Source organism: Schistocerca serialis, chromosome 5, assembly GCF_023864345.2.
Source record: "Schistocerca serialis cubense isolate TAMUIC-IGC-003099 chromosome 5, iqSchSeri2.2, whole genome shotgun sequence".
Taxonomy (NCBI): domain Eukaryota; kingdom Metazoa; phylum Arthropoda; class Insecta; order Orthoptera; family Acrididae; genus Schistocerca; species Schistocerca serialis.
Genome location: NC_064642.1, coordinates 340,751,428 through 340,768,609, shown reverse-complemented (window position 1 = coordinate 340,768,609; position 17,182 = coordinate 340,751,428). Strand labels below are relative to the sequence as shown.

At 46.2% G+C, this 17,182-nt stretch overlaps 1 protein-coding gene across 1 annotated transcript in view; it reads right to left on the bottom strand.

Annotated features, from left to right (window-relative positions):
- LOC126480962 (kalirin) overlaps positions 1-17,182 on the bottom strand; it is a 1,643,174-nt gene that overhangs the window by 932,060 nt on the left and 693,932 nt on the right. The window contains exon 15 of the mRNA XM_050104391.1: positions 948-1,139. Coding sequence (XP_049960348.1) covers positions 948-1,139 — 192 coding nt within the window. The remainder of the gene's footprint in view (positions 1-947; positions 1,140-17,182) is intronic.

Sequence of the window (17,182 nt, the reverse complement as noted above, 5' to 3'; positions counted from 1 at the left end):
GTTGGCCATGCCATTTCAAAGGAAACATCCCAGTATTTGCCTCAAGCGATTTAGGGAAATCACGGAAAACCTAAATCAGGATGGCCGGATGCATGTCTGAACAGTCGTCGTCCTGAATACGAGTCCACTGTGCTAACAACTGCGCCACCTCGCTCGTTGTTACATGTGTGTTAGGACGTGATGTAATTCGAAGAAATAATTTGTGTTTTTCTTCTTTGAAGAATTTGAAAGGGGGATCATATCTCTGCAAAACATTGCTTTTACTTTTTTAATTAAATGAATGAATCATTTAGACAAGTTGTGTGACATAATCTCCGTACCTGTATCATCTGTTTATGAACTGGTAGTAAGTGGAAAACCGGTAATGAGGCACATGAGAGGCATGAGACTTGCATACATTCTTCGTGGTTTGTTCAGCGTTCATTTCATCTAGCAGGGAGTTTCCTGCACTAAAGGTTTGGCAATTTTATTCTAAAGTTAACTTTGCAGCCAGACGCCCTACCTGTCGCAGTAGCCGTCAGTTAACTAAGGGTGCGAGGACATGTGCGCCACCTATGTGTGAATCGTGGAAACATTGTTCTGTGTGTGATCGTATTTTACCTGTTTGGGTGCCGTAATTTCTAAGTTGGTAATAGGGGGCCAGCACAGCATTTGCCTAAACGAACAAGGATGACTGACTAAAATCTGCAAGAGCTACGGTCGTTAACCCACCACGAGGATTCCACTCTGTGGTTCATCTTCCAGTTTCGCAAGCCGGCGCGCTACGCATTACGCTATACGAGCAGGCTGAGGATGGCTTAAGCAATTTTTAAAAAAATTACAAGACTGTCACTGTGTGTGTGTGTGTGTGTGTGTGTGTGTGTGTGCGCGCCTACCCTGTGATCACTAGCAGTCCCGTTGCTTTCAGGCGACAGACACGCAGCGACAAGTGCGCCGGCCGGCCTTACCTCCTTCTCGTGCGTGTAGAAGAGGACGGCGAGGTCGAGCCGGCGCCGCCGCTGCTCGACGCGGGCCGCGAAGCTCGTCACGTGGCTCTCGAGCTCGCGCGCCACCGAGTAGATCTCGTCCGCGTTGCACTCGCCCGTCTGCGCCAGCTCCTCGGCCGCCGTCAGCAGCTTCTCCGCGTTCGTGTACGTGTTCTGCAACACGGCACCACACGGTCTCCTTCAGCAAAGCACATCTCTCGATCAATCAATCCATCATCTCAACTAGGTACATTTACAAGTCTAGTGTGTTTGTGTTTGTGTGTGTGTGTGTGTGTGTGTGTGTGTGTGTGTGTGAGAGAGAGAGAGAGAGAGAGAGAGAGAGAGAGAGAGAGAGAGAGAGAGAGAGAGAGACAGACAGACAGAAAAAAACACTCGTTTCTTAAAAGAAAACGTCAACCGTCCCTCCAACGGCGATTGCACATTTGATCCATTGGACCAGTGAGCTTGTAACGCACATCTATGACTACCTGTATGCATCACTAACAAGAGGACCTTACGGATTGGCCCTCTTTGAGTTTCTTCATACACTACTAACCATTAAAATTGCTACACCAAGAAGGAATGCAAATGATAAACGGGTATTCATTGGACAAATATTTTATATTAGAACTGACATGTGATTACATTTTCACGCAATTTGGTTGCATAGATCCTGAGAAATCAGCACCCAGAACAACCACCTCTGGCCGTAATAACGGCCTTGATACGCCTGGGCATTGAGTCAAACAGAGCTTGGATAGGGTGTACTGGTACAGCTGCCCATGCAGCATCAACACCATACCACAGCTCATCAAGACTAGTGACTAGCGTATTGTGACGAGCCAGTTGCTCGGCCACCATTGACCAGACGTTTTCAATTGGTGAGAGATGTGGAGAATGTGCTGGCCATGGCAGCAGTCGAACATTTTCTGTATCCAGAAAGGCCCATACAGGACCTGCAACATGCGGTCGTGCATTATCCTGCTGAAATGTAGGGTTTCGCAGGGATCGAATGAAGGGTAGAGCCATGGGTAGTAACACATCTGAAATGTAACGTCCACTGTTCAAAGTGCCGTCAGTGCGAACGAGAGGTGTAACCAATGGCACCCCACACCATCACGCCGGGTGATACGCCAGTATCGCGATGACGAATACACGCTTCCAATGTGCGTTCACCGCGATGTCCCCAAACACGGATGAGACCATCATGATGCTGTAAACAGAACCTGGATTCATCCAAAAAATGACATTTTGCCATTCGTGCACCCAGGTTCGTCGTTGAGTACACCATCGCAGGCGCTCCTGTCTGTGATGCAGCGTCAAGGGTAACCGCAGCCATGGTCTCCGAGCTGATAGTCCATGCTGCTGCAAACGTCGTCGAACTGTTCGTGCAGATGGTTGTTGTCTTGCAAACGTCCCCATCTGTTGACTCAGGGATCGAGACGTGGCTGCACGATCCGTTACATCCACACGGATAAGATGCCTGTCATCTCGACTGCTAGTGATACGAGGCCGTTGGGATCCAGCACGGCGTTCCGTATTACCCTCCTGAACCCACCGATTGCATATTCTGCTAACAGTCATTGGATCTCGACCAACGCAAGCAGCAATGTCACGATACGATAAACCGGAATCGCGATAGGCTACAATCCGATCTTTATCAAAGTCGGAAACGTGATGGTGCGCATTTCTCCTCGTTACACGAGGCATCAAAACAACGTTTCACCAGGCAAGGCCGGTCAACTGCTGTTTGTGCATGTGAAATCGGTTGGAAACTTTCCTCATGTCAGCACGTTGTAGGTGTCGCCACCGGCGCCAACCTTGTGTGAAAGCTCTGAAAAGCTAATCATTTGCATATCACAGCATCTTCTTCCTGTCGGTTAAATTTCGCGTCTGTAGCACGTCATCTTCGTGATGTACCAATTTTAATGGCCAGTAGTGTACTTAAGCCTAACTAACCTAAGGACATCACACACATCCACGCCCGAGGCAGGATTAGACCGTTGCAGTAGCGCGGTTCCGGACTGAAGCGCCTAGAACCGCTCGGCCACAAAGGTCGGCTCAAAAACCGAAACCAGAGAAGATGGCGTGTTCGACGACAAGGTTTGGGGCGAAGCAGACTTTCTAATCCCAAATGTGCTCCATTGGGTTCAGGTTGGGACTTTGGACAGACCAGTCCATTTCAGGAATATTGTTGTACACTAATAACTGCCTCACAGATGCTGCTTTATGACAGGGTGCATTGTCTTACTGATACAATCGTCGTCTGTTAAGTGTTCCTCTACAGTTCACAGCACCCAATTCCGTAAAATGCGTTCATATGCTTCCTCATTTAGGGTTTTCTTAAGCGCAATACGGGGACCACACCTTAATAGTGAATAACTCATCGATACCGTAACACCACCTCCTCTGTACTTCACTGTTGCCACTTCACATGACGATAAGTAACATCCTCCAACCATTCGCAAAACCCAAACACTTCCATCTGACTACCAAAGTGTATTGTCTGACTTATCACTCCAATTCACTCGTTTCCAATCATCCACTGTCCTGTGGCTTGGCCCTTTACGCCACTTCAAGTGTCGCTTAGCACTGATTACATAGATGTGTGAGCTCTGAGGAGCTGTCCGACCACTGTACTCTATCCTTGTTTAAACCACCAGGCACAGTCATTGTGCTATCTGGACTTTTTTTACAGCCACCCTCCGTAACGTTCGACGACCAAGCTCGTCCACCGGTAGAGGAGGTCTGTCTAGTTTTGGTTCACCCTCGGTTGTTCCTTTCACTTTACAGCCACATCACCAATAGCCGACTTGGGCAGCTTTAGAGGGGTTCAAATGTCCCCGATGGATTTGTTATTTGGCTGGCAGGCAGTGATTAGTCCACATTCAGTGATCGCTTCTAAGCGACGCGTTGTGCTGCTCTACTGACAACGTCCGCACCTCGTGGTCTAGTGGCTAGCGTTGTTTCGTCTGGATCACGGAGTCCCGGGTTCGATTCCCGGCCGGGTTGGGATTTTTCTTGCCTGCAGACTGGGTGTTTGTGTTGTCGTCATCATCATCATCATCATTCGTGAGAGTGGCTAGATTGGATTATGAAAAACTTGCATTGCGTAAAAACTGTGACTTTATGCGGGCGCTGATGACCGCGTAGTTGAACGCCCCACAAATCCATCATCATGATCATTATCTACTGACAACACAATACTCCCCACCTCCTTTACACTGCCGCGTCCACCTCTCTTGACATCTTGCGGTCAATGTCGCACAACGTATTGGCGTCCGGATACTTCCCATCAGACAGCGTACACGAGAAATAGTACTAATTTCACATAGTATGTACATGGTGTTCGGAAAATGGCATTTAAATTTCTAGCGTTCGCAGAGGGGAATGAGTATACAATATTTGGTATAGGAACCCGTGTCCAGAAACGTACCATTTCCGTGCTCCAGCCGTTTGAAAATGTGTTTGCTAGGTATGTTTGTAACACTGTAGTAATGGTGGGGGGTGCTTACGTCGGACTGGTTGATGTCATTCGACATCTGTCCTACCTCTCTGACCAGATTCGAGCTTCGTTCACGTGTCTCTGAGTGTTAGGCCAACACGAATGAGTACACGTTTGCAGAATACACCGACATGTTCCTCCTGCATGGCGAAGACCACGGTAATGGCAGAGCTGCTCGTCGCCTCTGTCAACGAGTACACGAGCAATTGCGCGTGCAATGGATGTTGCTCCCAGGACCGTCTGCTATGTTGTGGATGACAAACGGCCACATTCATACCACCTCAAACACACCACACCAGAGAGGTGAATGAGACTCGAACCACGTCAGAGCGATAGGATAGATGTCAAATGACATCATCCAATCCGACGTAAGCACCTCCACACCTCCACCCCCATGACTATCCTGCTGCAAAGCTACCCAACAAGCGTGTTTTCAAATGGCTATCGGACATGGATTCCTATTCAAAATATTACGTACTTACTCTCCTCTAAATGTCCTAGATGTCTGTAACTGGAATTTCCGATTTCTGTCTTGAGGCTCTTTTGACACTCTTTAGTAAAGGCGTGTAGAATGTAGATTGTGAGCAGATGACTAGCGCGTAGGTGTTCACTCACAGAGTCAGAAATAGGGCTGCATCAGACTTTGAGGAACACGTCAAACGCGTCCTCGTTCTCTCTCTCTCTCTCTCTCTCTCTCTTTTAATTTTTTTGTCATCGGACACATGAGGCTTTAACGTGTTGCCGTCAGGGGTATAACATCTCAACACGCTCTCGTAAGTAGAGTGAAACTAGCAATACAGCACACAATACGCTATCTACAGCAGATTAACTGTGCCGGTAACCAATGGGATTCGTTTCGGCCTTCACAGCCGTTCGTCTGAATTCATGTGCACAGCGCTATTTAGCCAGTTTTTAAAGTTTCCCTTATAACGCTTGTGAACTGTACATCGGATCGCGTTGCTCCCTGGCAAAGGTCAAGCGGCGTACTCGTGCGTAGTTGGCGAGTGGTGGTAGCAAACGCAAACACGGCAGTAACGCAGCACTTCGGCGTGCCTCGGCGGGCATTCCTGCAGTGATCGGAGAGAGTTGGGCGGTGGCGCGCTTCGGAGATGGTTAATTAGCTGGAGCACCGGTGGTGTGGCGTGCTGCTGCCGCCACCGCTGCTGTTGCTGGCCGAACGAGCTCTCGGCTCGCTACACGCTATACGGCGCGCCGATCGATAGGCGGCGCCGGCTGCCCGCCGCACGCCGCGCCAGTAAACACCGAGCGTGCCGAAAGGCCTCGGGTTCGCGCCTCCCCTAGTCCCCGGCACCCTTAAGGCCACCAACCTCCGGTTAAAGGAACCTTCCCATGGGGAATGTTCGTACACAACCAGGAGAGAGAGAAGATCCAACGAAGAGCGGCGCGTTTTATCACAGGACGTTACAAGAGAGGTGTTGGGCATCACTGAGAGATTTGCTATTGAAATTTCGGGACAGCATTTTTCACAGGAGGAGTCGGACAACATATTACTTCCCCCCCCCCCCCCCCCCCCCACACACACACACACACATACATACATCTCGCGTACTGACCACGAGGAGAAAATTCGAGAAATTAGAGACAATACAGAGGCTTGTCATTAGTGACTCCCCCCGTTCAGAAAGACCTTCCGAGTTTGACGAAAATCGTTTAAACACATTTATCCATAATTATCCACGTCACTGTACTCGAGAACTGGCAAATATGATGAACTGTGATCATTGCACCATCGTGTGACATTTGTATACAGTGGGGAAGGTTCAAAAATGAGGTGTACGGGTACCGCATGCTGCAACCCAACATCACAAAAATCAGCGGGTGGCCGTATGTGTGCATCTCTGCTTGCTCGTTATCAATTGGCTCGTGAGTAACAACAGCCATTTCTATCCTGCATCGTTACCGGTGACTTGAAATGGCGTCTTTATGCTAACTTACGGGGAAAGAGGGAATGGCTGACTCCAAACAAAGCAACAACTCTCCGTAGAAAAATCTGCGCTCACACGTAAATGACAATGTTATGCGCTTGGTGGAACAGCGACCGTGAAGTGTACTGCGAATTGCTTCCCCGAGGTGTAAACATCACTGCTGACATTTGCTAACAACAACTGAGACGTCTTGCAGACGCAATCCAAGAACAACAACCAGTATGCCTGCGTGAAGTGACGCTTATCCGCGATAACGCCCGCCCGCATTCTGCTAGACTGACAACAAACACTATACAGGAGTTGGGTTGTTCCCTCATATTTTCACCTTTCCCACTCTCTATCGAACAACCTTCAAGGAACTTCCTTTCCGGATGAAAACGCGCTCCGAAGATGGCTCGACGAGTTCTTTGCCTCAAAACCACGTGATTTCTACAGTCGCAGACTCGAGAAGTTACCGCAGCATTAACAGATTGTTGTAAATAGTGAAGGACAATATGTTATTGATGACTAAAGTTTCTGTTATGTGTATCAGTTGTGTTTTTTCCATTATGGAAAAACTCTAAGAACTTAAGCAACAACCTAATAACAGCGAAAACAGACACGCGCGAAAATATACGAAAATTGTGAGAGAGTGACGGAGATGCAGGACATAAATAAAATACACACTAGCGCCACCTGTTGGCTAGCACTTACGTTTACGTATGCTTTTTTGAGCTTTTAGTTTTAATCTAGATTACCCGGGGGTTTCTAATAGTGACACTGTACAGTGTTTTGCATGGCCTTAGGTTTCTGGCGAATCAAATTTTTTAAAATGTTTTAACTTTTTAATTTTTCATTTTTTGCAATAAATATAGCAAACGCCAGTCGCTCTTTCACGCTCCTTTAATGTGAACTGCACATACCTGATCATGGTAACAGCTGAAACTGTGTAATAAATACAGAAATTCATCTAGAAGGTTTCTTCACAAAATACTCACAATGATCGCGGACTCACATAAAAAATTTATTTCCTTTATTGATAAGTATTATCCATTGCTGAGGATGACGAAACATAGATCAACGTTAAATATTAATTTATTTTAGCCTTGAACATTGTTGAAGCTCAGAACGTAATTCGCCCACCTCTATTCCCAAATCAGATGCTCCAGTAATTAGGCTTGTCCTGTTCCACTGCTTTTCATCCGTAGCTACTGATCCCAAGATGCGGGTTCAATCTTCATCGAAACCAACACATATTTTTGAGGTGGGAAAGGTCTAGAACTGGAACCACACAGCTTTCTAAGAACAAATGACGAGCTGTTCGAATAATTAACAAGGGCGTGATCACACCTGTCATATCGAAAGAGGCTGTAATTTTTTTCCACTTACATTCAACGTTACTTAAAATCCGCATACCAAATTTCAGTTCCAGACACAAACTGAAAGTTACCTAAAAACCGGAGAGGGTGTAGGAAGATCAAACCGAAAACCTCGTCGAGATGTTGCAGGCACGGCATATCGACCGGCCGCCATGTCATCCTTAGCGTTGGGGTGTCATGTCGTTGCGATATGGAGGAGCATGGGGTCAACACACAGCACTGCCGGCCGTTATGCCGACTTTCCACACCAACGAGCCGTCACTTCTCATTCACGCAGCTCCTCAATTAGGATCACAAAACAGTGTTTCTTGTACCAGTCCTCCCACCACGGAAAAATCCTTGCCAGTGCCGAGAATCGAACACAGCTCCTCCAAATGGCAGGCATCTATACTGACCACTTTTTTGTCAACTTCATACAACAAAATTATCATTACACACGTAAATCACTGTAACAAAACATAATTCATGAATTACTGTTCACATTGGAACATGTTCGCATTTCAGTCATTAAGTATGGAAAGTTGTGGGAATATACCTGCTGTTTTTTTTTTTTTCCCAAGAGGCGGATTAGAAGAAGAAGGGCTGCAGAAACTTAAAACTGTTCTGCAACAGCCAGTTTTGTTTGATTTCTGAGTGTCTGTGCACTGAGTACATAACACAACACTGTAGCTAATATGAAAGAACGTATGTGTTATGTCGGTATCACAAACTGTGCTTCGAACAGCTTTTATTACAGATGAATGTTCCTGCGAGTACGTCCTAAGAGGCTCGGATGTGAGAGTGACGAGGGAGAATTTATGTAAATCACGTATCACTTATTTGAATAAAGCCAGTGAAGGAATTGAACGTGCTTCCATCTGAATGTGTGGTCATTGTTAAACAAGTGCACTACCCAAGCTGGTGAAGACACAGCACTGCGAGTGTTCAGTATTAAGATACAGAATACCTCTTTTGTGGTTGGCGCCGGCCGCTGGTGGCCGAGCGGTTCTAGGCGCTTCAGTCTGGAACCGCGCGATCGCTACAGTCGCAGGTTCGAATCTTGCCTCGGGCATGAATGTGTGTGATGTCCTTAGGTTAATTAGGTTTAAGTAGTTCTAAGTTCTAGGGGACTGATGACCTGAGATGTCAAGTCCCATAGTGCTCAGAGCCATTTGAACCATTTTTTTGTGGTTGTCCGCACCGGGTAGCCGTGCGGTCTTAGGCGTCTTGTCATGGTCCGCGCGGCTCCCTCAGTCGGAGGTTCGAGCCCTCCTTGGGCGTGTGTGTGTGTGTGTGTGTGTGTGTGTGTGTGTGTGTGTGTGTGTCGTCCGTAGCGTAAGTTAGTTTAAATTAGATTAAATAGTGCGTTAGCTTAGGGACCGATGACATCAGCAGTTAGGTCCCATAAGACCTTACCACAAATTTTTAAATTTTTTGTGTTTGGCTCGTATGGTTTTCCACGCAGTTGGCCTGCAATTTCGTGTCCCGTGCCGTAGTGGTGAATCAATAAGAGCAGAAATTTGCAGATACGGAAAAACGTCTGTCACTTCCCTGAGGGGACTGGCTGCGTGCACCAACAGAAGGCCGGTAACGAAAACATGGATCCGGCAGTAAGTCAACGAGAGACTTGAGCGGAAAGAGCGGCAGTGGAGGCGTATCTCGGCAGCCGCAGCCGCCAGCCACAGAGGGGAAGAGAGCGTGCGCCATGTGAGTGACACACAGGAAGCGGCCGTCTCCGTCTTCCCGGCGGGATGACGCCTCCCTGCATCACCGCAACACAGAAACGCTATCTCCGGCCCGGCAGCGACATAACACCACACAAGGCAAACAAAGGCAACATCGCAACCAGTCTCAGAAATCCAATCTCAGGCCGTTATCCGCCATAAACTGATCAAAAAAATTTCGTACCACCTTCATAATTCGTATTACTGCATCGATACTCTTTGCCTCAGTTATTTTTTGACGACGAGAAATCCCTAACTACGGCCACCTGTGTAGTGGAAGTTAATCTGCACTCTCACTGTACAGTATCCGGGCACCAATTAGTGAACACTAATATAGGGTGTGTCCAGCCTTCGATTTTATGACGGCTTTGACACGGCTAAGGACATTTTCAGCGATTCGTCTTAATGTCTGTGGAGGAATGCCAGCTCACTCTTCCTCAAGAGCCGAAACCTTAGAAGGTGTCGGCCGAGGTGGCCAAGCGGTTCTAGGCGCTGCAGTCTGGAACCGCGCGACCGCTACGGTCGCAGGTTCGAATCCTGCCTCGGGCATGGATGCGTGTGATGTCCTTAGGTTAGTTAGGTTTAACTAGTTCTAAGTTCTAGGGGACTGATGACCTCAGAAGTTAAGTCCCATTGTGCTCCGAGCCATTTGAACCAACCTTAGAAGGTACTGTTGTTGCATGCTGGGGTCTGGAACGAAGCTGCTCATTCCACAGGTGCTCCATTGTTCCAGGTCGGGATTCTGTGCAGGCTAGTCCATTTCAAGAACGTTACTGACGGCAAACCATTGCCTCACAGATCGTGTTTTATGACAGGGTGCGTTGTCAGGCTGATACAAACACAATTCTGGGCTACGCTTACGGAGTACTACCCACGTGCAAAGTTGTTTATCCGTCTAATGTTCACAGAATGAATGTTGTTGTTTCTTCTGCAGGAGTCAATGTTACGAACAAAAAATCCCATGATGGTGTGTACCTATAGGGGCGGCAAGGTCAGAATTCCCAGACACCTGCCTGAACGACTAAAAAGTTCGTTTCAGTTGGGGTCAACCACACAGTTTTAATTGGCTAGAAAGTTTTAAAACAGTTCACAGTCCTCTACAGAGCCAATGGTCCATTCTTAAAAGTGAATGTCATGCATATTTGTTGGAGCCTCTTTTAACGGAATCTTTAAGTGTTTGACATATGTTTTGTAACACGCTTGCATGACACATCTAGATGGATGGGAAAACGAAGGATGCTTCACCACTATCAATGGCGTCCAGTTCTTTTCATGGACGAGTGCAAGATTCGTCTGACGCCCGATGACCGTAGTACAAGACTGCCATGGCCGCGTTACTACCATGCAGCCCCACGGGTTCAGCTGGAAGCTGGGTCAGAAATATGTTGTGCTGGTATCGCATAGGGATATCGGACCGCTCTCAAGCGGCGTATTTAAATAACACTAATAGTTACTAATTTTTGTTATGTGGGCATCACCATTCCCCGAGGCACGTTTCTGTGTCGAATGCTTCGTATCCTAATGCTGGAGAGATTATCAGATACCAAAAACAGCCATAGTAGTTTCAAACTAAAACAAACTGCTTAAGCGTTTTTGAGTTTGAAATTACTATCTGTCTTTTTAGCCTCTGATGATGTCTGCAGCATTAGGAGACACAAGGTGTGGCACAGAAACATGCCTAGGAGCACGAAAATGCTCATACACTGCCGGAAAAAAATGAAGTACTCTAAAAGACTGTGTTCAGTGGCACCAGGGTACAATATGTTCATACTAAAGGGTTGCAATGTTAGTGCCTGACTGGTAACGGTCATCGCCCATCAGACGCCACCATGAGGTCTGTCTGGATGCCCTCTGTTTCGACTCCACAGGCTGTAACTGTGCTGACTTTACAGGTGAACAGTGGTTACAACATTCATTCTAGGTTACAACCACGTCCCACCGACGAGTACGTACTCCCGCTGAACAGCTTCAGCCATTTGAACGGCATCGCGTTGTGGGCCTGCAGGAAGCGGGATGGACGCGTCGAAGAATTGATGCCATGTTGGGCACAGTATTCCGGTATGTGTTGCTGATTTCAGCAGTGCTCTGTGGAACATTCTCCCGCCTGTAGACCAGGTTCTGGACATCCGTGTACGACAAACTCACGTCAAGACCAAGACACTGTGCGGGCAGGGGTGGCCGACTACGTATCATCCAGGGATCAAATCCGGGCACATGGTACTCCAGCTGTGTCATCAGGGACCATTGGGAACCGACTGCTTGCAGTATGATTAAGATCAAGCGTGACTCCGGCCAGGATAAAATTGACACCGCCAATCACGGCTACTCTAGTGTCGTAAAAGAGTTGAGTAGCTAGTGGAATGGCGCTCTGTTGTCGTCAGCGATGAGAGTGCATTCTGGCTGTACGGGAGAGATGGACGTGCACGTAGCCGGCCGCAGTGGCAAAACGGTTCTAGGCGCTTCAGTCCGGAACCGCGCGACTGCTACGGTCGCAGGTTCGAATCCTACCGCGGGCATGGATGTGTGTGATGTCCTTAGGTTAGTTAGGTTTAAGTAGCTCTAAGTTCTAGGGGACTGATGACCTCAGATGTTAAGTCCCATAGTGCTCAAGCCATTTGAACATTTTTTTTCCCCGTACACCTATGCAGCGTAGACCTAGCTTATTCCGGAGTGGATGTGCCCACCACGACACGCAGGTCCCACCCCAAGTCTCATGTTGTGGGGAACCATCTGTTACAACTCTCAGTCTCATTTCGTGTTTGTGCAGCATAGAGTAACCACTGCCCCGTATATGGAACACGTGTGTGATATGGTGAACTGGGAACCTACTTGTCCTCCAGAGAGCGCAAGATCCCTTACCGAAATGCAAGAAAGAGTGCAAGATACTGGGGACAATCTACTGCAGGATGTCATATTAGGCACTTTTATGAACCTTTGCACGCGAGAATGCACGTCTGCGTTTCCGCCCTAGGTGGGTACGCTGTGTAATGTGCTGTTTGGGTACTCTTAACTGTGACATGTGTGTTTCATTTGGTCTGAATGTATCGTATATTCCTACATGTTCCTACAGTGATGAACTATTTGTCACATCACGTGTTAATAAAATGACCTTGTCCTAGCAGGTGTCACACTTCAGCACTGTAAAACAAAAATAACCAAAGACGCAAATACGCGCCACGAAAGCCTAATCTGTACAATACTAACACTGACACCGGTCTCCTTATTAACGATTTACAGTCGCACTGGCACGACGCGGCTACGTGAAGACGGCCGGGTGTAGCGGTTCCCATTCTGCGGCTCAGGGGTGATGTGCAGTAATCCAGGACACGGCCGTACGGGAAGCATCGACTCGACCCGCCACTGGCTGCCGCACGTATGCGCGCTCGGCCTGCGAGTTCTCCCTTCCTGTGCCGTTTACAAACTGCCGCTCGGGGCACATTAGGCGGCGCAAAAGCGGATTTTGCTGTCGGCTGCAACGTGTTCAAAAATGAAAGCGGATTGGCGGCCAGAGGGGAGGACTGGGCAATGTATTTGTGTATACGGGATGCGGGCCCCACGCTCGCCCACAAAGAGAGCGGCTTGTTAGCTGGTCGCACATTGTGAAACGAAACGAGATGCCATTTGTGTATTTTGGCACTGCCTAAATTCGACAGCATCAGCCAATTCGAAATTAATTGGCATTACGAGGGGATCCCGACAAAAATATTTGTCCAGTGTGTCTGTGACTATCATAATAATAATAATCCGTATTTTGTTTTAGCGAACTTCAAAAGGAAACAAACATTTCCTAACAAGCCTGCATTGATTATGATAGCACCTACTTTCGACTGACTTCCTTTTAACAGCATGAGCTTGAGCACTGATGTTGTGTGCCAAGGACTGACGATGCCCCCTCCTCCCACCCCCCGCGTCCAATCCCCCCTCCCCCCCTCTCCCTCCCTCCCTCCCTCCCGATCTTTCCCTCTATCCGCTGTTCAATGCTAACCGTCTTATATTTGCAGCACAGTTTTCTCCACCTGTGTTTCTTGTTCTTATGCGCTGCTGACAATGTCCATCCGTCTAATCGTGGTGTGATAGATTGTAGCAAAATGTATTTCACAAACTTAAATTTCCATTCAACAGAGAATCAAACAAAGATCCAAGTGTTGGGAAGCGATGAAAATAGTTCAATTTTGAGAACGAATTTCCCACGCCGAAGAGGAGTGTGCGCCGATTCCAAATTTCTTGACCGGAACTCGAACCTTAGATCAAATGGCTCTGAGCACTATGCGACTCAACTTCTGAGGTCATCAGTCCCCTAGAACTTAGAATTACTTAAACCTAACTAACCTAAGGACATCACACACATCCACGCCAGAGGCAGGATTCAAACCTGCGAGTGTAGCGGTCGCTCGGTTCCAGACTGTAGCGCCTAGAACCGCTCGGCCACCCAGGCCGGCTCGAACCTTAACTGTAGCAACGTGTCAGGTCGCGAACTACTTGTAGACCGTTGTACAGGTTTCCCGGAATTGCATCCCCGTTTGAGGTTGTTGTTGGTTGTTTGAACAACAAACAACAACAACCTCAAACTCTTGTCATGGGATTTGCTGTACAATATTGACTTATTCAGAAGAGACTCAACGCTGATTGAACACTCGACTGAAGTACGATTTGCACTTAGTGAACACTCCCTCAAGCATTCTACACAAATTAGTGTGCGTTGTACAACGTAGTCCATTTTCTATAGGCTTCCTGCAGAACTAAAACAAGAAACTGCGTGATGAACTTAAGTCTTCGAATTCAAGTTGAAAGTCCTATCCTGCACAACTCCTCGCAGTAGTTAATAACTTTTCTCTGTGGTATTTTATTTATCCGTATACACTTCCGCAATTTTTTCGTGTGTCCTTAATTCTTTAGTTTCTTTTGTCTATAAATCATCTGATCTCCATTCTCTTATCAATAGATTAGTTTCATTATCAAGTGTATTTGGCTTACATGATCCCATGAGACATGATAAATAAACAAATAAGTGTTCCAAATGACTGAGCTACCCAGGTACGCCTCACCCACAACCTACTCTTACCGAATCAGCACAGCTGCAAGGTAATGTCCCGGGTTCGACACGTGGTTAAACGGCCAGTAAGTCTGAGCACAGCGCCCACTCCGCTGCAGAGTGAAATACTCATTCTGGGGCGTATCATGTTGGCCGTGGCTAAGCCATCTCTCCGCAATAACATTTCTTCAAGCAGTACTAGGCCCACCAGGCATGCTGGAGAACTGCGTAATTTCGAAAGCAGGGGAGAGGTACTGGCGAAAGCAAAGCTTTGTGAACGGACAGCTCTTTCGGTAAACCATTATCCCAACCCAGCACAAAGCTATAATTTGCCAGGCAGTTATAAAAAATCGCACACTCGTTTGGAAAGCGAGAAATTGATTTTCATCTGCATCTTCTTCTACACTTGTTGCGGTTTGCCTATTATGCCCAAATGTGGAGAAGAATCTACGTTTTTCCATCTCTTTGTGAGTCTGTTTCTTAGTGCTTTTGTTTCTATTTTATTTTTAATAGTCTGTTATTCTCCATACTACAGATGTGATCTTTCCATTTCCTTTTCTGTGCTTCTTCATTTTCCTCGTATGTCCGTATTTCGCTTTCGTCCTATATCTTGTTAATATATGAAAAATCTCGTTTCCGCACTCTGGATTCCTTGTGTGTCATTTTTTTTTAAAATTATTATTTAAGTTCGCTTCCATGTATAACAACATACAGAGTGACAGTGCTTTTAAAATTTGAGATGTGTCTCTTTCTTTATCATCCTTTGTAAGATCGTCTAACATTAACAGCCATTAATTTAATTTATCTATCTTACGTTGGAAATTAATTTCGTCTTCATGTGCTATACTGTATCCAAAGCGGATCGGTGACTCAGTGGTACTGCACCTCTGGCAATCTTTGTTAACGCGAAAAATGCCCTGCTGCACCGTGGTCCTGAGTCCACGTTAAACTGTAGGTCCCTGTAACTGGTTGAGTAAGTCAGTTCACACGTCGCAAGAAGGCAACAAAATACCACCTCAGATACGACCACGCTTAGCAAAGCAGTGTGGTGTTCAAACCAGCCCACGGGTTGATGACTGCTTCACCTAAAACATAATTTATCACTTGCTCTACTAATGTACCATTTATTACAGTTTAGCATCTAACTTGTTTTTCCTACATAATGCCATCACCCGTATTATTTTATCAGATATCTGAAAGTTTTGTGAGGCACAGACTCTTTATGACTGATACGTTGCTCTCTACAGATTAGGGATCTAAAGTACCGAGGTAACTGACGAGGAGAACAGGGCAAGTGCCATAACCCTATTTCCCAAGAAACTTCGTTCAATGGAAAAGACGTCAAAATGAGCGAACACATGTCTCGGCTTATCCGTAGATATTCGATCGATTGTGAGAAAACCATGGTCAAAGTTTTCGAGAAACTTAATGTGCCTTTTAGCTAGTAAATAGTGCAATCGAATCAGTGGCACGGTGGCTAGTGTCGCGGCCTCATACTATTGCGCCTCGTGTTCGAAAGCAGATTATTATTTTTTTTTCTCATTTATCTACCCATTTCCGTAGAAGATTACTGCACGAATTGTTTCGCATGTATACTGAAATAACGTTGTCCTTATTCGTCTATTAATTGCATGCCTAGTGAATAAATAATAATAATAATAATAATAATAATAAACGAATGGAAACATTATTTGCAACTGTTTTCGAAGAAATTACTGTAGTGTATCTTAATTCTTAAGTAATTGCAGGCGCCAGTTTTCGGAAAAGTGATTGGTTATATGTGGTTTGCCGTGGAATTATTGCCAATGTGTGAAACTTTTAGAATTTCTATGTATCGAATGTTTCTACAATCATTATCTTCCATGGTAATCCACCAAATCTTCCTGAAGAAGAATCAAATACACGCATTAAGTGTTGATATAAGAATGAAATATAAGAATTTAAAAAGGTTGTAGCCATACACATACATACATCTATTTAAATAAAAATCAATTGCTGCATGTATCAAGGATCATTGAGGACGGTAATGGTACTTTCGGTATGAAAAAGAAAATAAAAAAAAAAATGTCTTCCGTTTGACAGTTCTGCTATCACATGTTTTCATAACGACAACAAAAGCAGTTTTATACTATATAAAAGGAAACTTTGCTACTGAAAATCTCGAAAAGATCTTGATGGATTTACCTGAAATTTTTACACGACACTCATCTGAACATTCATACGGAAATGGACATAGAGAGGGGTGAGGAGGAGGAGGAGGAGGAGGAGGAGGAGGAGGATATAGGTAGAGAGAGAGGGGGGGAGGGAGGAAGTTAAGCAGAGATAGCTGGAGGGAGAAGGAGATGTACGGAGAGAGGAAGGAGGGGGGATGTAATAAGATGGGCAGAGAGAGAGGGGAGCAAGGAATTTAGGATGTATACGAAATTCCCATACACATTTAGCAACTGCGAAGCATTGCCGAATTCGCTAGTTAAATAATAAATATATGACGCTTATTGTGAAACCCAGCTCTAATTTTACAATTAAGATAACGCCCTATATCTCACAACTTGGTGAGAAACATTCGTGTAGTAACCTTCTACGGACATGGGTAGATAAATGAAAAAATAAAGTAAAAGAAATAAAAGCAATAATCGGGTTTCGGACACAGGACACAAAAGTGAGGAGTCCCAG